This window comes from Nilaparvata lugens, chromosome 4 (assembly GCF_014356525.2).
Source record: "Nilaparvata lugens isolate BPH chromosome 4, ASM1435652v1, whole genome shotgun sequence".
Lineage (NCBI taxonomy): Eukaryota > Metazoa > Arthropoda > Insecta > Hemiptera > Delphacidae > Nilaparvata > Nilaparvata lugens.
Window position 1 is genome coordinate 17,963,322 of NC_052507.1, and position 25,959 is coordinate 17,989,280.

Consider the following 25,959-nt stretch of genomic DNA (forward strand, 5'->3'; position numbering starts at 1 on the left):
AATCATTGATGCCCTGGCTTCATTCTCTTCAAGCACTGCTTCTTTACATTCCTCATCATACTAATCTGCACACCTTCACTTCTGCTTTCACCTATTGTCCGCACAAAGCATGGCACAAAGTAGAAGGAATCTTCTATCTTCTCTGAGTTGTCTCTTCAGTCACTTGTATTATTACTCGTCCAATTTCATTCCACAATCTTTCAGCATTACTGTCATCAGCTTCTTGTTCCATGACATTCAATGCTTGGTCAAGTACCCAGAATATATATGGTGTGTCAGATGACCTATTAATATGATTATATTGCTCCCCCTCAGCAAGTCAGCATTGAACTGAACATTTGGCTGGAGTAAAGGCAGGCGATCTGTGACCTGATGACCAACGAGCGCATGCGCCATAGAAACTGTTCACAAAGTAAAAGATTCTTCTCTTCTCTGTGGTTTGTTGTACAGAGAAGAAGAATCTTTTAATTTGTGGTCTTTTGCCAGTGTTACAGAGAAGGAGAGAAGATAGAGCAGACCACGGTATATGAACGAATATTAATTCATCTAGCTGCAAGATATTTTGAGTTCCAGATATTCCCAATTCATGCGACCCTGCTCGGGGCCATGGAATTGGAAATATCTGGAATTCCACCATCTGACAAACAAATAATTTGAGTTCCAGATACTCCCTATTTAAGTGATAGATTTCAGGCTTCTTTTTATAAGGGTTCTCTTTCTCATTTTTTGAAGGTTCAGACAGGTGTACCCCAGGGTTCCACACTTGGACCTATACTCTTCTTGACCTGAGTCGCGTAAGTTTGAGTTGGGCCTTATGCGACTCAGGTCGAGAAGAGACTCGACTCTAGTCGAGAGCATTGTGTTTTCAAATGGTGACCGTCACAGAGACTAGAATCGACTGGTCTGAGTGTCACCATTTGGAAACACATGCTCTCGATTTGAGTCGTGTAAGTGTGAGTTTAGCATTACTGTTCATTCTTGTTTAAAATAAGCAAATATATTTAATGAAACAAGAAATTATATTTTTCAATGATTTCATAATTAATTTTCATAATCAAGATTGAATATTTTGTTAATTACTAACATTTCTAAATTGTTGAAAAACGATCTGGCAACAGAGCAAAACAAGAAAGAGATAATGGAATCTGCTTTGTTGGATGGAAGACAAGGAAAGCAGTACTATTGCTAATCAAACACTGTCATTATAACGTGGACCTCACTATAGTTATTTGAGTTCATTATTAAAGCATTTCAAATTAGCCTATATCAAAATATTACAATTTGAAAGCAAAAACATAATCACCCTTACCTACTCTTTTGCCTTTAATCCAGCAGAACTGAGACCTACCTGTGAGAGCATAGTGGAACAGCATAGATAGCCTCGAGAGTCTTGAAAAATGATGCATGTATTGGAATGGATCAATTTTCATAGTGGAGCAGCATACATAGCAAAGCCGAATGAATGGACCCCTTTCAAATACATGCATTATTTCAAAAACTCCAAGATTGTCCAAGAGTATGAAAGAGCAGTTCCAATCTATGTAAAAGGTGACAAAGCATCCCATAAGACTGCCAGAAGCATCCCATAAGACTGCCAGCAGCATCCCATAAGACTGCCAGCAGCATCCCATAAGCCTGCCAGCCAATTTTTTTAAGCCAACAATGTCAAAGCATTAACAGTTATTGAAGAAGAAATGAAGTTGCTGTTCACAGAGTTCCAGGATGAAGAGAAGCAGAATCTTGGCATCATCTCAGCATCGTTTCAGAAATGGTAACCTAACTACATGTGCTCACCCCTTTTTCAAGATAGTGTATCAAAACTTTGAGTGATGTCAACAACAAGAAAATTCTTTGCAGAATTGCTCTCATTCCCCTGCTTTTCTCAGTCTCCACATGCACATTCTCCTAGCCTGAACCATATATCCTCCTCACCATTTCAATTTCAAATACCGTCAGTGCTTTGCTGTCTTCTTGCAGAATTGTCCATGTTTCACAGCCATATGTGACAACTGGTCTTATAAGAATAATGTATACTCTCACTTCTGTCCTATATATAATTACAGAGAGTTGGAAACACTGGAGCATTTTATGTTGCACTGTCCTATGTAGATATGCTGTAGAACTCAATTTTTAGGTAAATTTTACCAAAATATAGTTAATAATGAGGACAGGTTGATGGTACTGTTGTCAAATCTTTCAGAGGAGAAGATAAATAGAGTTTTTCTTTACATTGTGAAGTCTTTGGAGATAAGAAAAATTATATGTGATATGTAATTCAAACTGTGATATTTTTCTTCTATGTGATATAATGTAAGATAATAAGGTTAATAATTGGTGTCCACTACTAAATAGACTACTACCACTGCTCCTTATTAAATTCGTGATTGTTATGTTCCAGCTGTATTAACCATACATATATATGGTACTTGTTTTCAATTTGTCTCCTTGTATATTCAAAAATGTAGTAATTGTATGATGTTGAGAAATTATAACATGCACAAGAATATCTCATATAAGCTCAACTCTATTTGTATGTTTTTCATGAACAAATAAATTGATTTATTATTATTATCACTCTCACTCCTGTGTTCCTGGTGAGAATTTTTGATTTTAGCAGTTTACTATTTGCATAGCATGCACAATTCTCAATCATTATCCTTCCTTTAATTTCAATTATTGATATTCTACTACTGCTTTCAATTTTAGTTCTCAAAGTGCAGCTTTTATTCCTCTCAAACATGTGTCATCTCCAATTTTGAAGACTCCCTGCTCTCTTGCTCCTCTGGGGCTCATTTTCATGCCATTTGTTTTCTCTTTGTTCACTTCCAGAGCTACATGCGGTGCTTTGTCCTTGACCTGTGGGAATAATTCCTCCAATAATGACCTCATACTTCTTGATATTATAACAACAATAAACTGCATATGCCAGGACTTGTGTGATTCCATTCATGATGTTGCCTCTTTTGTCAATGCTTTCTGAAGAACCATATTGGGAAGCAAGGCTGATAGGACATCTCCCTGTTTTACACCATTGGTGAGAATTAACTTGCTACTCTCTCTTCCTTCTCTTAGTACCATGCTCTTTGTGTCATTCAAGGTAATTTACACCAGATTGATTAATTTTCTAGGGATTCCAAAACCGTCTAGAGCCTTCAACTCTTCCACCCACTTCAATTGGTCAAAAGCCTGTCTGAAATCAATAAACAGCATATGAGTCTATGTTGTTCTCATAGAACCTACTCATTATTTTTGTCTCAGGATAAATATTTGGTCTGTAGTACAGTACCTCTGTTCTCCCAGGTCAAACTTGATACTTGTAAATATCCCACTAGTAGCGCCATGGTCGTCATTGGTTTGCCCTGCGGAACACACTGTCATCATAGAATTCCTGCAGGCTATAGTATGGCCTTTGTTGTGGGTGTCTCTTCAGTAGGTCCTTGAAGGCGCCTATGCTTTCAATATTTTTTATTTGATCTTAATAATAACATGTTATCATTAACCACTTGGTTCTACTTCCTCACAAAATAAAAGTATTTCTTTCTCTGTGGCTACTTTCACATAAACAGTATGGTACTTTGCTACCCATTTGTAATTAGTCTACTTCTGTAAGTTCTTCTCAGCTTTTGGCAATCTTTTCAAAGTGCTCAGCCCACGCTGCTCATTATTTGGGTCTCCTCTATGATCACAGTACCATTTTTGTCCTTGCATGTCTTTACCTTGGGTTGGAATCCTAAGCTGTAAAATCTGACAAAGCATGTATTGGAATGGTTCCACTTGTTACTCGTTCCGCTACTACGTAGACATCATGTTACCAGCATTACCGTTTTCCATGTCTTTTGCAATGGTTCCTAGTCGGTGTGTGCATATCGCGCCCGGTCTAAACTTTTCATCCATTTTCATCGGACCTACGAAACGTTTTTAAAAGTGAATTATTCTTCAAATTAATTCGTTTGTTCTATTCTTCAAGTGTGATTCAATTATTCATCGATTTCTTCACTCATTTACTCTGTTAAACCTTTGATAAACTTTGTCAAAAATTGCAACCTCGTGTGAGTGTTCAACGCTATTTATTTGATCTACAGAACGTTTTTAAAGTGTGAATTATTCTACAAATTAATTCATTTATTCTATTCTTCAATTGTGATTAAATTATTCATCGATTGCTTTGCATATTTGCTTTGATAAACTTTGCTAAGTTCACGACCTCGCGTGAGCGTTCATCGCTATTCATTTGATCTACAGAACGTTTTTAAAGTGTGAATTATTCTACAAATTAATTCATTTATTCTATTCTTCAATTGTGATTAAATTATTCATTGATTGCTTCGCATATTGCCTTGATAAACTTTGTCAAAAATTACAACCTCGTGTAGGCTTCAATTGCCATTCTTCTACAATTGGCTTCACCTCGTGAAACTCAAACTTTCAAGTTCATCATCTCTACCGTTTGGAAATCAATCCAAAAATTCCACAACTTGAAGATCGGATTATTTGTTTGGAATTCTACTTGCTCCTGCCTACATTTCCACTGGGGGATTCACCTGCTGTGGTAGGCGTTTCCATGCTTGTCATCGCATGGCCAGATCACTTCATCGCTTACTGATGTCCTGTTCCTGTGGGTATTGCGGAGTCATTGCCTGTCTGCCTGGCTGCATCTCCTCTTCAAAATTTTATTCAGGTTATGTAAATTGTTATGTTCAATTTTCATTTACGTATGTATCATAATTGATTTATTAATGTCTATCTTGACATTCATTTCACTGAGGCCACTGACGCCTACTTATGGATTTATTAATGTCTATCTTGACATTCAATTCACTGAGGCCACCGACGCCTATTAATTCATTGGATTTGACAGCTACCCTTGGCTTTACAAGTGATTCACTAAGGCCACCGACGCCTATTAATTCATTGTATTTAACAGCTACCCTTGGCTTTACAAGTGATTTTCTGAGGCCACTGACGCCTATATAATTGTATTCAATAGTAGCAACTATTAATTTATTGGATTTGACAGCTACCCTTGGCTTTACAAGTGATTTTCTGAGGCCACTGTCTCCTATTAATCGTTCTAATTGATGTCTATCTTGACACTCAATTCATTGAAGGCCCATGTCGCCTATATTCAACCTGGACAATCTTCACATTGTATTTATTAGCTACCCTTAGTTCTTAAGTGATATTTTAAGGCCAGTGACGCCTATTAATTTGATTTATTAATGTCTATCTTGACATTCAATTCATTGAGGCCACCGATGCCTATTAATTCATTGGATTTGACAGCTACCCTTGGCTTTACAAGTGATTTTCTGAGGCCACTGATGCCTACTTATCGTTCTATTGATGTCTTTCTTGACATGATTCACTAAGGCCACCGACGCCTACTATTTCATTGGATTTGACAGCTACCCTTGGCTTTACAAGTGATTTTGTAAGGCCACTGACGCCTAATTATCGTTCGAATGATGTCTATCTTGACATTCAAATCACTGAAGGCCTATGCCGCATATATTTTTGTGTATTTTACCTGTTGAGCATTATTTACAGCTTATTGTTATTTTTTAATCATTAATATTGTACCTTACAGCAATAACCTTCATCATAGCACTCAATTTATATTCATTTCAGGTATCATTAATACTACCTTTTTGATTATTGTCAGGCTTCAATGGTCATTAATGTCATTGACCTAATTTCATTTAAATTTTGTATTTCTCTACGTTGTTTCACATGTTGTAATTTACCCAAGATATTTGACTTAATCTACTTACAATTGTTTTTGTATGTGGCCATCTGCCTATTATATTTTATTGATCCCAATATATTTGACTCATGTTTTTGTATGTGGCATCTGCCTATTATTATTTAAAGATTCAAAGACTTAAAGACTTAAAGATTCAAAGACTTAATCTACTTACAATTGTTTTTGTATGTGCCATCTGCCTATTATTATTTTATTGATCTCAAGATATTGACTCAATTTTTTTTGTATGTGGCCATCTGCCTATTATTATCTTATTATTATTAAATCTTATATTGTTGATTCATTTAGTCTTTTATTGGCATACTTACCACACTTCAAGCTATCAGTATTTTTATGCACAGAATTCAAAGATTTATTTGTAGGTATTTATACCAACTATCATTCACAGTCCACTGCCCTGCCCTTGGATTCTGTCATAAAAATTGGTTCATCCGGGCCAGATTTCTTGATCCAGTGTTCACTTAGGATAATTGTTAATTGGACCAATTGTAAAAATTGGTCCTCCTGCCCGTCATCTTTGACCCAGTTTACCTAGGATAATTGTTAATTTCTATTACCCATTTCTTGGTCCATTGAACCTTAGGGTTTCAGTGACCGTGTGCCTAATAGTCTAGCTTGACGCCAATGATTAGGTCCCACTCTAGAGTATATTTTATTTCATTGTACATTTGTAGGTTCATATTGTTTAATATTAAGCATTCACACACTTGTTTCAAATTTTCAGTACTGGCTGCAACTCAAAGCACGCTGCGACGTGTATGCACCAGCTATCAACGGGGCCGCGGAATTGGAAATATCTGGAATTCCGCCATCTGACAAACAAATAATTTGAGTTCCAGATACTCCCTATTTAAGTGATAGATTTCAGGCTTCTTTTTATAGGGGTTCTCTTTCTCATTTTTTGAAGGTTCAGACAGGTGTACCCCAGGGTTCCACACTTGGACCTATACTCTTCATTATTTATACCAATGACTTGCTAGCTGCTATAAGTAATGGAGATATTAAGGCTTTCATGTTTGATGATGATCTGGCAGTCCAGATTAAGTGTGAAAAGATTTTTACCAATTTGAATGTATTGGGGCAGATTAATGGAACTATTGAGGACTGGACAGCTGCTAACTTTCTTTGCCTCAATAAAGATAAGACCCAGTTGTTAGATTTTGACTTTGGTTGTAAGACAGATATTAGTTATGTCAAATTTCTTGGCATCACATTGCAGAGTAATAAGAAATGGGAAAATCATATTTTTTCATTGAGTAAGAAAATATCTAGAGACATTTTTATGTTATGTAGATTAAGAATATTGTTAGCATTGATGTGTTGGTAGCTGTATATTATGCTTACATTCAGTCACACCTGTTGTATGGTATTTTGGCATGGGGGAGAGATACCAATATGAAGAAACTTTTTGTTGTACAAAAAAGGGCCATAAGGATCATTTGTAAAGTATATAGTAGAGCACATTGTTGACCTCTGTTTAAAAAACTTAATATTATGACTGTTTATGCTTTGTATGTGTTTGAATGTCTGATGTATACCAGAAAAAATTTTTCCATCTTACCCATAAATAGTAATATTCACAATCATTTCACAAGACAAGCAGAAGCACTTGGATTGTCACAGTGCAATTACCGTTTAACTTTGAAAAGTTTTGTTGAATTTGGAAAGAGGTTATTTAATAAACTTCCTGCTAATATTAAAGAATGTGATATTAATAGTTTTAAGTTTTCCGTTAAAAAGATTCTAATTGACTGCGGTCCATATGGTTATGAGGATTTGTGGTGATGTCTGTGTATTTTCTTAACTGTGATATAACTGTTTTAAAAATGTTTATTATATTATATAGAATTTGCTTATCTTTGTCTTCTTTTGTATATATTACGATGTGACTGTGATGACTATTAATGTTTATTGTTATATTTTAGAATTTTTTATTTAATTTTTGACTTTGTCTTGCATTTTTTAAGTGACAATAAATGAATCTTGAATCTTGAATGTTAGTTCCAGATACTCCCAATTCCACCTAGCAACATATTTCGAGCTCCGGATATTTCCAATTCCGCTGTCTGACAATTATTCGGAGTTCCACCCAGCAACAGTTTTCAAGCATAGGACATTTAACATGGATATTTTGAGTTCCAGATATTTCCAATTCCGCGGCCCCGAGCAGACGAAGATACCGGGCTCAACCAACTGACCCAACTCCCATTTGACCCAACCTACCACTAGACCCAATTTTTTAAAATAGAGAGAAACCGCGAAACCATTTGACCCAATAGACATCTGACCCAATATACCATTTGTCCCAACTCTATGAATATCAAAAACCAACTGACCCAATTGACATCTGACCCAACCTACCACTTGACCCAACTACTGTGCTGCACTCTGGCAAAACGTCTGCAATGTTCCAGGCTTGGTTACTCTCTACCTACGGTCTACTCTTCAGGTAAAAGTCTAGAAGGCCTTGAAACCAAGCACAACTGTTTTGACAGTTCTTGCTATCTTTGAGGTTAGATTTGTGTTATTTTGTGATTTTGAGGTTAGATCTGTATTATTAAAATTGGATGAGGTTATTACATTTGGTAAAACCACCATAAAAGCATCTTATCAATCAGTAAATGATTGATGATTATTCAATTTGATATAGGTAACTTTTCACAACTAGATTTTACCTTACTCCAAGTATTGTAGTCTATTGTTGCTATCATAGTTTTTATTAAGTCAGAAAAAAGCTGTTGACAGGTATCCTACAGCCTACGATATAAGTTCTGTAAGACAATGGAATTGAGTTACTGTATTAGAAATAGAAATTGGAAATGAATATTTATGGACATTCCTTATAACCTAGGTTGAAACCTACAACATAAATAATTGTAGAGAATGACTTTGATGGAATCTGCCTTAAAAAATTTCCTCACAAGTTTCTTCCCTCAGTAAATTTGGATAAGTGTTTCTAGAATACATCGATTTAGAGTAGCCTACCTACATAGTTTTATGAATATTTCAGAAGCTATGTTTCTGATTGTACTATTTATTTACTGAGAAATGAACAATTTGCACAACGAAATTTGTAAAAAAAATCAAATAATCTCCATGATATAGTACCCTACAATTCTCGGTTACTGGTACTTATGAGACTGCATTTCTCAGTTGAGTTATTTATTGAAGTTGTCGAAGGAGTACCACTCATCAAGAAGGCATTGATGTTTTGCGCACCATAAACTATGCTACGAGAGCGCAGCACAGTAGTTGGGTCTAGTGGTAGGTTGGGTCAGATGTCAATTGGGTCAGATGGTTTTGTGATGTTTATAATATTGGGGCAAATGGTATATTGGGTCAGATGTCTATTGGGCCAAGTGGTTTCGCGGCTTTTCTCGATTTAAAAAAATTGGGTCAAGTGGTAGGTTGGGTCAAATGGGAATTGGGTCAGTTGGTATGCACCCAAGATAACTACTTTGTGCGTGTCAAGTATGACCAACGTGATGTCATTAGTCGGCTTTGGGTTGACAGCTGCCGTGGCTGTAGAGTATGTGAGTTTTTGTCAATTTGATATCAAATCAGCTGGTTTTTGAACTTTTGTGGTGTCTAGCCTGATTACAATCCAGATTTTCCAAAAACCAGAATGCCAGAATTGAGGTTATCTTACACAACCAAAATAATGCATGGGATGCTGTAGCTAAGTGATAAGTAGGGTTTTAAATTTGTTAAATTTTACTCTCTCTAAATAAGTACGCTTGTGTTTTAAAAATTTTTAATCATGAAGTGTTTGGTTACATTTTTTGTATCATTACTTTTAAATTCTACCATTTACTTTATGTCCAACAAATTTGTTGTGGAATCTTATTAGTTTGCTATTGCGTGAAAAGCAATGTTAAAAATCTAATTATTTAAAGCACTGTTTTGGCTTGATTTTTTCAAGGTTCTCTCTATTAACACTTAAACTATGGATAGTCAACAGAGTAATTTATTTGATGAACTAGATAAAATAAGCTCCGAGTTTAAACTAGAATCCATGGATGAAGAAGGAGTTCGGACACATACTTCATCTGAACAGGTAAAATTTTCCATTGCACTTAACATATTAGAAAAAACGTTGAATTTGACAAGTCAAAGAAAAAACACATTTTTTAGGGGTTTTCTTCAAAAAGCTTACAAGAAAATAGTTTTTATTCACATTATTATATTTAGGCTAGTTGCTCTTTTTTGATACTTTGATTTTGCATCTTTTTTGAACCAGAAATTCATTTACAGTAACAAGATTTTCAGGTAACGTTAGCTACTTACTTCATTTTTCTCCCCTTAGTCATGGCCAGATATATGGATTGACTGTGTCAGAAAGTGAACCTGACTTGGTCCTTGTCGTAGGGTTGACATGTAAACTATGTCAATAATATACACTTATTTACGTTTGTAAACTTATAATAGACATATAAAAAATCAAAAACATTTAAGAATAGTAATTTTTTAACTTTATCAAGTTGGTCTTGCCTGTAGGCATCACATTAATTATCACTCGACGTTCAGCTGATGTTTCTAGTGGCCTCAAAGTATTCCTCCACTGAATAGAATGAAGACTCTATTAACCAGTTCTTGATTTTTGTTCTGAAGCTCCTGTCGTCCAAGTTCTTCACACTGTCAGGTAAGGCGTTGTAAATCCTCAGGGCTGGCATTGGAAAACAATCCTTCTTCTTACTCAGCCTGCTGAAAGGAATGTCTTTTTTTGCTTTTCCTCTGGTGTTGTAGGAGTATCTGTTTTCTCTTCTCGTGAGCAAGTGTGGATTATCCCTTGCGTGCAACAGGGAGAGCCTGATATATATTAATTGTATACCGTGATTATTCTCAGCTTGATAAAGATGGGTCGGCAGTGGTCCAAGTAGCTCGCCGAATCCAGGATCCTTAGAGTTTTCTTCTGCTGGCGCAGTACATCTTTACAGCCTGGTTCATGTCCCCATAACTGAAGTCCATAGTTGATATGGCTATGAAACATAGCAAAATACACCTACACCAGATGTTTCCTGGAGATTAATGGCTTCAAACGTCTCAGTAGGTACTTTACTCTGGCTAGATTCAGACAGATGTTATCAATGTGGCTACTCCACCCAAGTTTAGCATCCAGTGTAAAACCCAGTAGCTTAACTTCTGTGAGATCGTCAAGCTGACCCCGAACAAGAGTGCATGTTGTCTCCTGGGTTTTGCTTTCATTAAGTAACAGCGTTGCTGATGCTCAAAAATATCCACTGCCAAACTCTTGGACAAGTCTGGCGCTCTACCCCTTGCAAAAATAGTGGCATCGTCAGCAAACATGAGGATGTTGCCCATAAATCCGAGGTCATTTATCATCACCAGGAACAGAACAGGACCAATAACTGAACATTGTGGCACTCCGTGACGAACCCGTAGTGGACCTCCATCAAGGGTGAGAACCTGCCTCCCATCAGAAAGGTAGGTTCTGAAGGTGGCAAGGACTGGACCGCGCACTCCATAAGTAGCCAGTTTCTTGATGAGAATATCGTGTGAAACACACTCAAAAGCCTTGCTCAAATCCGCCAGAGCAAGAGACACTGAGTCATGCGCCTCAAAAGAGTTGAGGATCTCAGAAACTAGCTGTGATACTGCAGTGACCGTCTACTTTCTTGACTGAATCCATGCTGGGCATTTGTAAAAAGGTATCTTCTTTCAAAGTAGTGAACCAGCTGCTTCTATGAAATGAAATAAAATGAAATTTAATGATTTATTTTCACAAAAACATAGCAAATTACAATTTAAAGATTTAAACATAGCAAATTACATTCTTCATGCACACCTCAAAAATCTTTGCCAGAGCTTTAATAATTGAGATTGGCCTGTAGCTAGCCATGTCTGATGGATCTCCCTTCTTGAAGACAGGTACAGTTCTAGCAAGCTTCAGAGCAGAAGGGAAATCTTGAAACCTGCCTCAGGCAAAAGTTCAAGACAACGCTGAGGGGGTGAGCAATTTCCTCAATAATTGCTTTCAATAGGTCACTGACACACCATATATATCCTGGGTACTTTTACCTTTGAAACTCTTTACCATCAGAATGGTAAATCAGAATGGAATTCTGCTGTTACTGGGTCCCACCTATCAAAGACTGTGTTGTGATTTCCTGGATCATGGAAGTCTTCATCTGCTCTACTTTTCCTAGAATCCACTCCACTATTCTTTCGACCTGCTGAATGAGAAAATGATTGAACTCATCTGGGCTGGCAGTGACTTCAGGCCTCACTTTCTGACAATCAGACCCAGTGATGGACTTGACTGAGTTCCAAGCTTCCTTACATTTATTAGTGGCTTGGTTAATTGTACTAATGTTCGCCTCCCGTTTAGTTAGATCTACTTCTTGTCCATATAACTTAGCCTATTTGTTTTAACCTGAGATATTGCTCATTATATTTATTTTTATCCTCATCAGTGAGGCTAGCCTTGCTTTGATAGTTTAGTGACAGGACAATATACTTGAGTAATTGAAGTCTAGGTGTGTACCATGACTTATTTTTCCTTTTGGAAAAGTCCTTATGGGACTGGTAACTTTGTAGCTTCAGTGGTCTTGAAGGAATTTTGAAGATTTATCAAATAACTCTTCTGGGTTATCCGTACAGCCAGGAAGTATCATTGTCCAGTTCATATTAGCTAATGCCATCTTCAATAGTGGAAACTTATCAGGATCGATTTTTTCTCACTGATTTTTATAATGATTGTGCCAGGGCAAGGTATGGGGGGGGGGTGTCACTCCTCACGCTCCGCCAAACATCTATCATCACTGCATCGTGATCGGCAATCAAAGGGTCTTGAACAACTACATTATAGCTCCAAGTTTCAAGAGAAGTAGCAACAGTATCCAAGCAATTATACTGTTACTTCCCCACACACAGATTCATCTATGTGGGGAAAATATTCACAAATTTGTTTTTATATATGTTGTCTATGTAAATGTATCTTGTGTCTTGTATTGTGAATTGAATTGAATAAATTGAATTTCCTCGAGTGGGCGCATGATTTGTGATGTACAATATGCGATATAGGCTTATGATGGCTATAGGCCTACTCTATACATAATCAATTAATTAGCGATATAAGTTACATTCATATATTATTATTTTACGGTTTTGTTAGCAAAAAATTAAGTTCTCATGTAATTTAAGATTTTATAAAGTGAATGTTTGTACTGTCGTATATTAATTATGTTTCTTAAGAGACTTTTTCAAATAATCAACAAATTCGTTGAATGAGCATTTATTTTTTACAGATTAAAGTTGAAATTGTTATCAAAAGTCTATTCAACTTTTTTCTAAAGAAGGCTGAAATCGATCCCGAAGCTCCAGTTCTGCACCGAGAACTGCATCTCAGTTATTTAAAGCAATCATTATGCTATCTTCCATCCCATTTTGCAGTAAGTATATATTCTAGCAAATTTTCAGAGTTGAATGCAAATTATAAGTATCTAGTAAACTAAATTTTTCTATATGATACTACAAACTGTGCCGTAACCTAATGCACCTATAAGGACTAACTACATAATATTATAACCTCATAGCTAATTATATTCTTGACTCTGCATAGTATCCTTAGGCTATTTATATTGCAAGATGGGTAAAAGGAATTTCAAACCAGCTGAAAAGGCGTCAGAGATGAATAATAGTGTCTCCACAATCGGAAACTTAGAAAAATTTTTATGTACCGTAATGTTTGTCAGGAACTGGTTCATGATAGCGATAACGCAGTGGCTTGTGACTGTGACGATGCACACTATTATTTATATGGCACCAAGCGCCATGAATAACAATAATAATAATAATAATAATCATTTATCTCTGACGCCTTTTCAGCTGGAGTGGTTTTTTACCTCTGAGAACGGTTGATAAGCGTAGATCAATCTTTGTATCTAGGCTACAGCCCGAAGTTACGGTGTCTAGAGTTAGATATTTAGATAGAAATATTGAAACCCACTGATACTGAGTTTTAATGAGAGAACCCTATCGGAAACACAGTTATACAATGATGACTTAACTCCACTGCTATTCCAAACCCCTTTTAACAATAAGGCCCGAATTACATTTGGACTCCAGGCTCGGCCACCTAGCGGTAGCCTGGCTGGCAACCCGACTGAGACACCAGCTGACCGCCAGAACCTTGTGACCGGCCGCCAAAATCTGGTGTTTAAGCCTGGTTTGTCACCTGGTGTGGTACGTGCATTATAATGTGAATGTCATCATCATTCTTCCCATTACCCACCCACATGCCTAGTATTTTTTTTTTACTTCATTCAAAGTCACAAATCATTATAGAATATGATCAGGAAAGGAAAGCATCTGAGCCCAAAACTGTCTCCCTCCCGAATTTTTATGAATGAAAGCAAAGAAAAAAAGATATCACAAGAAGATATCCCATGGTTTAGGACGTTTATGTTCCGAATTTCACTGTTAACTCAAGCCGATAGCCCTAGTAGTTGTTTTTCGTGAAGTCATGTGACGCTGGTAGTCTCTCATACTGTGCCGTTCTTAAGCACTGGCTACACCAACGTCTGCTACAGGTAGCGAGCTCGCTCCCGCTGTGGTAGTTTGGGCCACAACAAAAAACGTCCGCTAGCGGTAGTTTGGTTTTGTTTTTGTTTTGATTAATGTGGTTCTCTAGTAGCATGCGCTACCGAAGGCGAACTTTTAAAACTCGCTTTCCATGTTATTCAATTGTGCAGGCCAGACCGAGCTCGCTACCTCGGCGGTAGTACCACAAGCTGACGTTTCAAAAGTTCGCCTGGCACGGCGAAGTGAAAATACCGCTGAGGTACTCCCTCTGCGGGAGCGAGCTCGGTGTGGCCTGCTCAATTTAATAACATGGAAAGCGAGTTTTTTAACTTCGCCGCGGGAGCGAGTTTGGTGTGGCCTGCGCTTTATACTTTCACCCGGCCAAAACAGTAATAATAGACAGTAATCGGCTAAGTTAACTAAAAAACGGCTTCACATTAGAACATAAACTACATAAAGCGGTCGTCACACCATCGTCTGCTAGCGGTAGCGAGCTCGCTCCCGCGGAGGTAGTTTTTCTGGAAGCAGTTCACACCAAAAAACGTCCGCCAGCGGTAGTTTGGTTTTGTTCTTGTTTTGATGAGGCTGGTTCTCTAGAAGTGGGGGAAGGCCGGCAACCAGAGTGCTGTACTTTGTCTCGTGCAGTACTGTACTAGTGTCTAGCTCTAGACTGTCTACTATCAAGTAGCAGAAGTGTTCGACAATGGACATGACGCTAAATTTTAGCGACCAAAAATCACTTCGTAATAATGTACCATGGTTAGAGGACAGTAGCTCCGATAGTGATGAGGAACTTATTATGCTGTATTCTGTTTCCAAGAGGTCAACGTGTGTTCACCCAATACACAAGAAGAGGGAAGATTATGGAGAGTTCCACCATCTTATGAGAGATTTGGAGCAATAGTTGATTATGAATAGATGAAGATCAAAGAAATATAATTAAATAATTTAAATAAAATGATGAACAACGAAAATGACAATGCAACAAAGGAAGACAATGCAAATGACAATAGCTCAATTCCGACTGCAACACAAAATGTTGCGTCGCTGTAGGCATGCAAATGACTCATTGTCACGTGTGAGTCTCGGTATTCTGCGCATGCGCTACCGATGGCGAAGTTCTGGAGTTCGCTTTCCATGTTATTAGATTGGCCAGGTCAGACCGAGCTCACTACCGCTAGCGGTACTCCCACTAGGAGACGTTTCAAAAGTTCGCCTTGCTCGCGAAGTGAAACTACCGCCGAGGTACTACCTCCGCGGAAGCGAGCTCGGTGTGACCTGCACAACTTAATAACATGGAAGGCGAGTTTTTTGACTTCGCTACCGCCGCGGACGCGAGCTCGGTGTGACCTGCCCTTACGTTTATACCATGGAATATCTTCTTATGCTATATTTTCTCTTAAGATAACATTTTTCTAAAAATAGATAATTTTTAGTGAAAAGTACGGATATCACCCCTACTACTACACAGGAAGCATTATCTTATTATTTTACTGTTACAAACAATTATTTATTGTAAACAAATTTCTTCGCAGTACATGGATGCCAGTCGGACCTGGCTCTGCTATTGGATTACGCATTCAATGGAACTATTGGATTTTAAGTTGCCAGCTGATGATAAATCACACATCGCTCGGTTTCTAGCCAAGTAAGTAACTGTTGCAATTCTATTCATTAATAAGTGTTTTACCATGGTTCATACACTGTATATGACTTGTTTGCTTGCTTCATGCCGCGTTTACACAATTCTAGTTGATAGTCTATTCTCTAGCACCAGTTCGATTCAACATCACTAGTTTCATTCAACTGTATTAGTTGAGTGGAAGAGGAATAATTAATTCCTATTCGCAAGAACAGGTTTTATGTCAAAGGGAGACGATGAAAACATAAGAAATACCATGTTGTGCTTTGTGTGATTTGAACACATTACTTTTCCGGCTCCGGCTACAGTTGATAACGCTTCAAACAGACTGATAACAATCGGAGTCCGCTGAGGCTGAATAAATATTGTATTCTCCACTCAATATTCAATTGCTGTGTTTGATAATACCTAATGTACAGTAGTCGAGTAGCTGTAAGAAGCGATACATATCCAAGTGGGAGTTTAGCCTTGCTGTTCATTCAAACTCGTATGACGACCATACCATATTCTCATTTCAACTCTGTAATTGTGTATTGTTCAGATGCCAGGGCCCAGATGGAGGGTTTGGAGGAGGTCCCGGACAATTTGGGCATTTAGCTCCAACGTATGCGGCCGTCAACACTCTTTGCACATTGGGTACGGAAGAGGCTTACAAAGCTATAGACAGGTCAGTACTAGAAGTATAAGTAGAATACTTCAACCATTTTCATAGTGCAAGTTTAAATCTGACGGTAGCTCGAACCAGGCTTAACATTCAACACGAACCAGAATTAACATTTAACAAGTTTAACATTTCGATAGGGCCGTTTACAAGTTCAAATCTGCCGGTAGCTTGAATCAGGCTAAAATGGTCAAGCCTTACGAAGCATTTTTTGAGTTGGTAGGGCAGGAATCCCTCCGATTGGCTAATTATCAGATGATTGGGTTGGCTATCGGGAATCAGCTGATAATCAGCCAATTGGAGAGCTTCCGTCCCTGCCGACTCCAGTCGCAGTATGAAAACGCCTGAAAGAACGCTTCGTATGGCTTAAAGCTTCGTGAAAATATTATAATAATGCTGCACATTTCCAATTTCAACAAAAAGCTATTCCGATACAACACTGATCAGACAATTGATCTATTAATCTGTTGGTTGGCTAGTCTATTTGCTTGAGCGGCCCTTCATATGAATTTTTTGTCAAGTAAAAGTAAATTCGTATGGATTTGTTGGTGCGGGAAGGTCCTACCTCACCTGAATATATCATTTGAGCCGTTAATGGGCTTTGCGACATACTTCAGCCGGGACCGACAGTTTAACGTACCCATCCGATAACACGGGAGTGATCTGTTAAAAAACCCTTGGTAATGAGAGGGTTGAACCCGGGATCTCTATGATACTATGCAAGCACTCTGTCCACTAGACCACGGATCACTCCGTTGTCGCTCTTATTTCCGAACTGATAATATATGCTGTAACGTTATAATCTGAAGCAAATCAAAATCATTTATTTGCCAATTATAAAGATAACAATAATGAATAAAACAAATACTTCATACTTATACAGAATAAAAAAAATTAATTTAAAATTTAATTGGCGTTGCCAGCAAAACCTAAGTTTGTGTGCTAGCAACGAGTACCAAAAGATTTCATTTAATTTAACATAAACCATAAACATAAAAGATGATTAAACATTTTATTTGATTGGTAGCAATAATAAATAAATAAGATAAATAATAATAATTGTAGCAATATAATATCTGAAAAAAAATAACTTTGTGAAAATAATATCAAAGAAAGAAGTTTTTTTTAATAAAGTAGATTCTAACTGTACATGAGGCGAAAAACATTGTTACTTCTGATCCATCTCTCTATATTTTTAATGGCTGATTTATTAAATCTATCTGAGATTAATTGGTCTGGCAAAATATTCATCAATCTATTAATCATGTATATGAACTGCCTGCGGCATACTGTTAAATTTGTTCTAGGAATGCGGTAATGAGATGATGAACGGAAATTATACGACGGAATGTTAGTTTCAAAGAGATTTTTATACTTATGGACGGCTAGAATTAAGTTTTTCACGTAAAGTTGAGCTGCCTATGTTAACTGTACCATGCTTCCCAAATATTGGTGATCATTTAGTTGTATATGGTGAGGAGAAGCAAACTCACTTTCTCCCCATTAATGAAATCCCTACGGTAAATATGGACTTTTCCATAGTGATAATTTGCGTTTACAGCTGTTACATTTTCATTTGTCCGTTTCATTTCCAGATCTATGTTGCAGTTTTTATTTTCTCTTTTGTTATAATTATAGAAAGAAACTACTTGAGTTCTTGTGGTCAGTGCGTCAACCGAATGGGTCGTTCGGGATGCACGTGGGAGGAGAGATCGATGTGAGAGGTGTCTACTGCGCAGTCTCAGTGGCGCGACTCACCAACATCTACTCGGATGCCTTGTTCGACAACTCGGCCGAGTGGATAATCAGGTACCTCTTCAAATCGTTTTGAATTTTGTTTTGTATAATATGCCGAGTGGATAATCGGGTACCGTCACTTTTACCTCTTCAGATCGTCTTGAATTTTTGTTTTGTATAATAAGCCGAGTAGATAACAGGTATCTCTTCAAATCATCTTCAATGTGGTTTGTATGAACATTCCCAGGTAAACCCAGGGCTTGTTCTTGGAGAAATGATAGTGAGGTGTGAGTGGAGCTAGTGTTTTAGGAGGGTTCCGAGCCAATTTTGTAGCCGTATTCTAAAAAAATGTGAAACAGGCTCAACTCAAATATCTTTCTACTGAATGTTGTTGATACCGGTAGTCCAGATAAGGTTGTGTTTCCATTCTTTTTATTTCACACTGTAATTTACTGTTGAAAGTATGTTTTGTTTTCAGGTAGGAATAAAAATAGATCATTTTGACAAATCACTTGATATTTAGCATGTTTGCTGATCGTTGTACAAAGTTGATTTTTTAATTTTTGTTTTCAAAAATTAACAATGTTGCTTTTGATTTGCAGTTGTCAGACGTATGAAGGCGGTTTTTCTGGATCTCCTGGCCACGAGGCGCATGGCGGTTATGCGTTTTGTGCATTAGCAGCACTCTGCTTGCTCTATAAAGAGCATCTCTGTGATATCAAATCTCTTCTTGTAAGTTCATTTTTTTTTCAAATTTAATCCTTATAATTTGAATTTAACAGGAGAGGAGTCTGATTATCTTCAAATCCATTCATTGTCAGGTAAAGAGTGTTCAGTAGATAAAGTATGGACAATTTGAAGAAAATGAGCGAAAACCTACTTTCTATCATGTTCTTACTTATGAGTGTGCTGTGGAAATTAAGAAAAACTAATACTGGAAGTAACAACTTTTAATTGTAATTGAAATCATTCAAGAGTAGATGCTTGTCGAATGGTACTGAAAAAAGCTGAATTCTCACACAACAGTGACTGTGAACAGTAAAAAAATATTATTCTCACGAGTTCTAATTGAACTATTTGCATTGAGCCCGGCCGAGCGAGTATGAATAATCCAATTAAAACTTATGTAAATCATACTTTCACTGCTTACTGTCACTGTTCTGTGCGAATCCAGCAAATAGGATGAAGGTCAAATATCAATCAATATTCCAAGGGGACTCCTTTATGAGTAAATAATATGTAGTACATTTTTATGGGTTCCATTCTATTTTCAACGTGAAAACATAAAAATATGTAGTCAAATATTACAAATTCTATTTGAAGAAAAACACAAACATGTTTCAAAACCTATGGTGTCATCTTCAGTGTTCAACGTTTATTTCAACGCTTGAAAAATTATGTTTCAATGAAATAATACAGTTTACCAATACTTGTGATATTTCTAAAGATGGAAATTGGTGAGAAATTGCATTTGTTCAAATGCTAATGATTAAATTTATTCATATACAAATACATTTATTAATTATTTATTAAATAATAATTATTAAACGAGAATCCAAAGTTAAATGTTGTAAACCACCCCGAAGATTTCTGCTACTGCAAATTTGACAACAGAGTTAACAATATGTCAATATTTGCAGTAGTAAATATTAGTCCTCGGAGTGGTTTACAGCATTTAACTTTTGGATTTTCTTTTATCATCCAACGTAAATTGAACCATATATTTATTTTTTTATTTAATTTATTTATTTTTCATTTGTTTGGTTTTAGAATTACCGTACCGGTATGCATAGGGTTTCATCAAGAGGTGAGGTATCTTGTTTGTTGGAAAATATTTTGTGCTATATGTACTAAACTGTATGCGAGTTGAGTTATAGGTGAAGATGCAATTTGTGACTGGAGCATTTGTTGCAGAGGTGGACTGTCAACAGACAGATGCGACTGGAGGGGGGCTTCCAGGGCAGAACCAATAAGCTAGTGGATGGGTGTTACTCGTTCTGGCAAGCCGGAGCAATGCCCCTCATCCAAGGCATTCTTGCCAAAAATGGTAACAACAGTTCTTGTGTCTCAGCTCATTCAATGATAGATTTTCATTTATATTTCTTCATTCATATCCATAACATTACATATTTCAGCTTACGTTTTAAAGTTGAAAATAATTAAAAGCTAGAGCTTAATAAGCAAAAACTTATTAACTTATGACCTGATGAAGTTTTCAGAGATTTGCTAGTAGGTGATGAAAAGTAAATTAAGAAAAATTATGGTCCAACACTGTCATGTTTCTACATGATACTGTGAAGTTGAAAGTTTATTCTTTCAGATAACTACAATTCTCTGGTGATTTATTTGCTATTATAATTCCAAATCCTTCCATCTGATAGTTCTATAGTGAGGTTCACATTATAATGACAAATAATTTGCTATTGTAATTCCAAATCTTCCATCTGATAGTTCTATAGTGAGGTCCACGTTATTATGACAGTGGAGAAAGATAGAAGAACAGCGTTGTTGATTCTCTGCCTTGCCACTGCCTTTTATGAAAGATAGGTGATGCCGGTATATCTGATGAAATATTAAATTTCCATTTTTGTTAAAAATGATTAATTATATTTAATTTGTCAAGAAAATATCATTGTTAAATAATATATTCTCATAATTGATATAAAATATATTTCTAAAACGATCTGACAACGTTGCGAGCTAGAAAAGGATAGCGCTATCTGCTTTGTCGAATGATCGAGCTAGAAAAGGATAGCGCTATCTGCTTTGTCGAATGATGGACAAAGATAGCAACACCAATGTTGATCGAATACTATATAATATTACGTGGACCTCACTATTATAGCTTAAATTCATTCTTGATTATCGAAAAATAATTGTTTCAGCTTCAATTTTTCCAAAAGTTTACTTCATATATCAATAATGTATTTTCCTTTCAAGGGACTGACGAACCTGTGATGAATGAAGTAGATAATTGGTTGTTCAATTCTAGAGCTCTACAAGAATATATTCTGATTTACTGTCAAACTCCCAACGGGGGTCTCATCGATAAACCTGGAAAGTAAGTAAAAGTAACTGTAGCATTGATATATCTTGCTAATTATTATTCTCTACTGTTAATAATATTGCTAATCACTGTTACTTCTATAGACCGGATTTGTATGATTATTTTTCCCCTCTTTACCTGTGATGATGTTGAACTAGGCTACATTATAAAATAGCAAAGTTGCAAAAATACTATTATTATCTTTTTTCTTTAGGGCTACTCTTGTATGTAAATAGAAATAGAAATTCAAGTGCCCTTTCTAAAATTATTTAGTCACAACAAGTTTAGGCTATATATAAATAAAGGCATTATTTTCCAATCACTTGATAATGGCATCATATAGCCGAAACTTGTCGTGACTAAAAAATAATTTTAGAAAAGGTACTTAGATTTAAAAGTACTTAATATTAGTACTTAGTATTTATGCTATTAAAAGGTTAAAATTTTCTTCCCTCTTATGAATTTCAGGTCAGAAAACATTTATTCAACTTCCAACAAGCAAAAATAATGTTATCCAAATATCGTTATCCAAATAAACTACAGTGTAGTAAATTCAACTTCTCTTTTCCAATAAACTTCAGATATAAAAGAGAATTAAAAACCCCACACCTGTATGATGATTATATTACTTTTTAATGCTGGAGTGGTTAGGAATTCCAGTTGTTTATTGAAAAAAATACTAGTAGTATACGGTATTGTATCTTCATTCAATTTTTTCAAATGCTATAACTGTAATATTCTTAAATAAATTAATTGAAATCTTAATGATCAAAATGACCGACGCAATTTTCTGGATTCTATTCGTGATCGATAATGTTCTTACAAAATTGTTGATACCGTATTATTCATTTATTTATTTCATTTATCGACAATCACAAATAATTATATCATGCAATAATATGCGTAAGAGAAGACAACACGAAAAGCCAAAACTGTCTTTCTCCTAAATTGTGATGAATAGAAGTTTCGAAAAAAGAATGAGGTTATGTTCTTCACTTTTCACTTTCAAGTCCAATTTTCGCTCCAAAACTAACGATTAATTTAGAAATTTTAAATTTTGATGTTTAAAAACTAATTGAAAAAGTAATATTTTTAATTTAATAATTTTAAATTCTACCAGACAGTCTTACATTTTCACCTTAATTGTTGACAAATAGAGGTCTCACTTACTCACAAGTAGTTTCGTTTTACAAATATGTAAAAGTATTATAATGAAGCGTCGATTTGTTACAGGTCAAGAGATTTGTATCATACCTGCTACACTCTGAGTGGTCTTTCGATAGCTCAGCACCAGCCTTCAAACACTCCCACTATTGTTGGGACGCCCAGAAATTTATTGGTAAGTCAAGGTTCTACCTCTATCTAATTTAGCCGGACACTTACGTCTCAAAGCATTAAAAGGTATATTCTGTTGAACTGTTTTCACGTTGGTCTGAACACCATTCATCTGTAATTTTATTATTTAAATGCACAGTATTGTGCAATATAAAACATTGTGTTTATAAACTATTCTGTAATAAATAGTGTGATGGTGATGATATTGAAATAAATTAATTAATTATGGGTTTGTGTTTTCATAGAGATAAACTTAGTATGGGTTCATTCGAAAAGTGTAGGATTAGGACTTCAACAATGAGACTTTAGTGATCTTGTAGCTGAATGTAAATTTTTATCGTGAGAAATTTATTTTTCTGTTAAAAAATATTTTTCTCACATTAAGATTTTGCTTACTTGCGTCGGGGAAGACTCCAATTTTATGCAGGGTTGAGGTATTCTCACGGAACTGTATTTCCGTTAGCGATGGAAAATACACGAGTATTTGGGAATATTTCAAACTTGCTTTATTTTCCTTTCCCACGGAATTATACTCGTCTCCACGTGGACCGTTGTGTCGTTGGTGGAAGGGGAACATAATTTGGGTGGAATAGTTCAGTTTCAATCAAGCCGCGGCCGAATTCACATTTAAATCCAGAGGTAGCCTCGGGCCTCGAGGGCTCAAAATTAACGTGTGTGTTGAATTTGTTTGAGGTTTAAGTTTGTTAATATGTATTATTTTTCGCCGTGAGTTAAGTTGAAGTAGTTTATTAATTATTTGAAGTGAATATGTCAATGTTTGTTTAAATTAGTAAGTTATCCGGGAGTAATCAGTGTAGTGAAAATTTCTAAATAGTAATGAATTTATAAATTGTTCGATTGTTTGTGCCATTATATTTTCTAGCTCATGCTAAAAACCCTTGAATGACCGAGTCCCTAGTATCATAAATTTGTAATTGAGAAATGAGTTAAGTCCACGCTACCTTCGTGAATCCAAATAAGCAGTTAGCAAAATCTTACATGCAGTCATCTTGAATTTTTAGAATGTGCAATGAACCGATATAGATTATTTTTGTAATTGTCCAAATTTAAATTAGTTTAATTCATTTAATAAAATTTTACAAGTTTAATAGAATGCTAAAGTTTGTTGTTTAATAAAGTCCCATGACTCGCTCTTTAGAATTTAGAGATCTCTTAATTCTACCCCCATTCTGGGTTGGTTACAATAGTATTGACTAGTTTTTCCAGTATTGCTAATTAACACGTTTCAATTTTTCAATTCTTAGGCTAGGTTGCTCAAAAGCCATCTTATAAAAAATCCTTCTCTGATTGGTTCTCGTAAAGTTAATCACGGTTAAAATTTAACCGGCACTTAGTCACACTCTTGGTATGAGTTTTTCTAGAAGACCATTCACCGATTTTGAAGACGGTTCTGGAACTAAACTTATTAATTTATTAATTATCTTTGTTTTCATGGTAAAAGTGCAAAGCACTTCACTCACGGTTGTTACTGCTTCTAACTGATTTATTAATAAGTCATTTCCTAAGAAGTCATATACTTCACTCAAATACTGAAATGGGAGAAAACAACCTTTACGACTCTGACTTATTCTGTTTAGTGTGTCGAAAGAAATTGTTATCTGTCTAAATAGCATCGACACTTGAATAATATTGTTGTTCAACATATAACACTACATAAAATACAAAAAATTGACAATCTGACAAGTAAAATAAGACAATCTTTCTACTAAGTACTATATTGATTTCTCTCATTTTCTTTATTCTATCACGGTTTAAACCCCCTGCTACAGTTCATGATTTGAAGAAATTTAATTTCATAATGGCATATTATCAAGTGATAATATTCCTTCCTGCACACGGACAAATCATCCACGCAAGGAGTATGTTCATTATAATATTGTTATACTAATATTTTTTAAAATATGCTTTTTGATAAATACAGTAAATTTGAATTTGATGATTGTCTATTGTTATACCTGTACTCTCATATAAATGAGTAGGCTATCTCTTAATATGTTATGCTTATTTCTTGTAGGCTATACTTTAAAATTCTTAAGAGTATTGTTTTATAAAATTGACAAATAATAGATATTCTATTTTTTTTTGTTTGTAGAAAACTGTGCACCCGACATTCAACATTGAATCAGAGAAATTGCAGAGTGCATCATTGTACTTCAGTCAACTTCCATCCGACTTCCTCTGACCAACGTCTCGGTAGCCACATTTCGCAATCCTGATTCGTCGTCTGCTTCATTAACAAATTAAATCTATTTTTTCAATAATTATCCATTCAAACCTTCTTCTATACATGAATTAGGGACTAGAAATTTTTATATTCAACTTGATGAGGACCTTGAAAATGTTACAAGTGCTGTGCTATTACGGGCCTAATGATTGATTACAGTTATGTATTAGCTGATTGATTTCAGGGAATAAGTTAAGATTTCATAATATATACATTTTCTTCCTCAAACCATTTATACCTTTTTTGTCATCTCTCTTGTTAACTTGTCACCTGAATATTCATTATATTAAACTTATTTACTATTCACTTATTAATTGTAATTAAGCTTGATTCACATTTACCGACCCAAGGCAGATAACTAAAGTAAGCCGCGCTGGAAATTATTATGCAATGCAACTTCATAAATTATATAAATCTGGGAGCAGTTCATCGCGCTGACACCTACAACAATGTCATGCGCATGCCAATGAATTACATTTAACCATAATACACTGAGGCTCGGCTGCACAAAAACCTGTTTCATTTCAAACCTGTTAAATTTTGGTTTCACGAGAACTAATCAGAAAAGCCTTCTTTCCAAAAAAGCCTTCTCTGATTGGCTCTCGTGACATTAAATCATGTTTAAAATTTGATAGGCTTTATGCAACCGGGCTTAATATTATATCAATTGAGTGTCGTTAGATGTGAGTGTGACTGCACTAAAAGTTCAGACACAAAGCATTTCATGCTTTAAATTGAAACAATAACATTTTCTATCGATCAATAAATACTGGTACGGTACTGCCTTAGTCTAAATTATTTTTAGATGTGTATTAATTTAGCTTGACTAGTCTGTTATATGGTTGTATTAGAAACATAAGGTTAAATGAGTTATCCCCTCTCATTCATCTATTGAAAACTGTATTTCCCCAATGTTTTTCAAATTGTCTGATGATAGAGTTATGTATTTTTTTCTATTAAAATTATGATCACTTATATATTTATA

The 25,959-nt window shown here is 35.7% G+C and overlaps 1 protein-coding gene across 1 annotated transcript; it reads left to right on the top strand.

The window, feature by feature from the left end:
- Positions 1 to 9,364: 9,364 nt before the first annotated feature.
- Positions 9,365 to 25,959, top strand: LOC111059320 (protein farnesyltransferase subunit beta). The gene is made up of 10 exons (XM_039426830.1): positions 9,365 to 9,821; positions 13,033 to 13,176; positions 15,844 to 15,956; positions 16,492 to 16,617; positions 18,250 to 18,420; positions 18,951 to 19,080; positions 20,263 to 20,395; positions 21,289 to 21,409; positions 22,628 to 22,733; positions 24,843 to 25,959. Exons 1-10 carry the CDS (start codon positions 9,711 to 9,713, stop codon positions 24,930 to 24,932), a joined length of 1,245 nt encoding a protein of 414 aa, XP_039282764.1. The 5' UTR covers positions 9,365 to 9,710; the 3' UTR covers positions 24,933 to 25,959.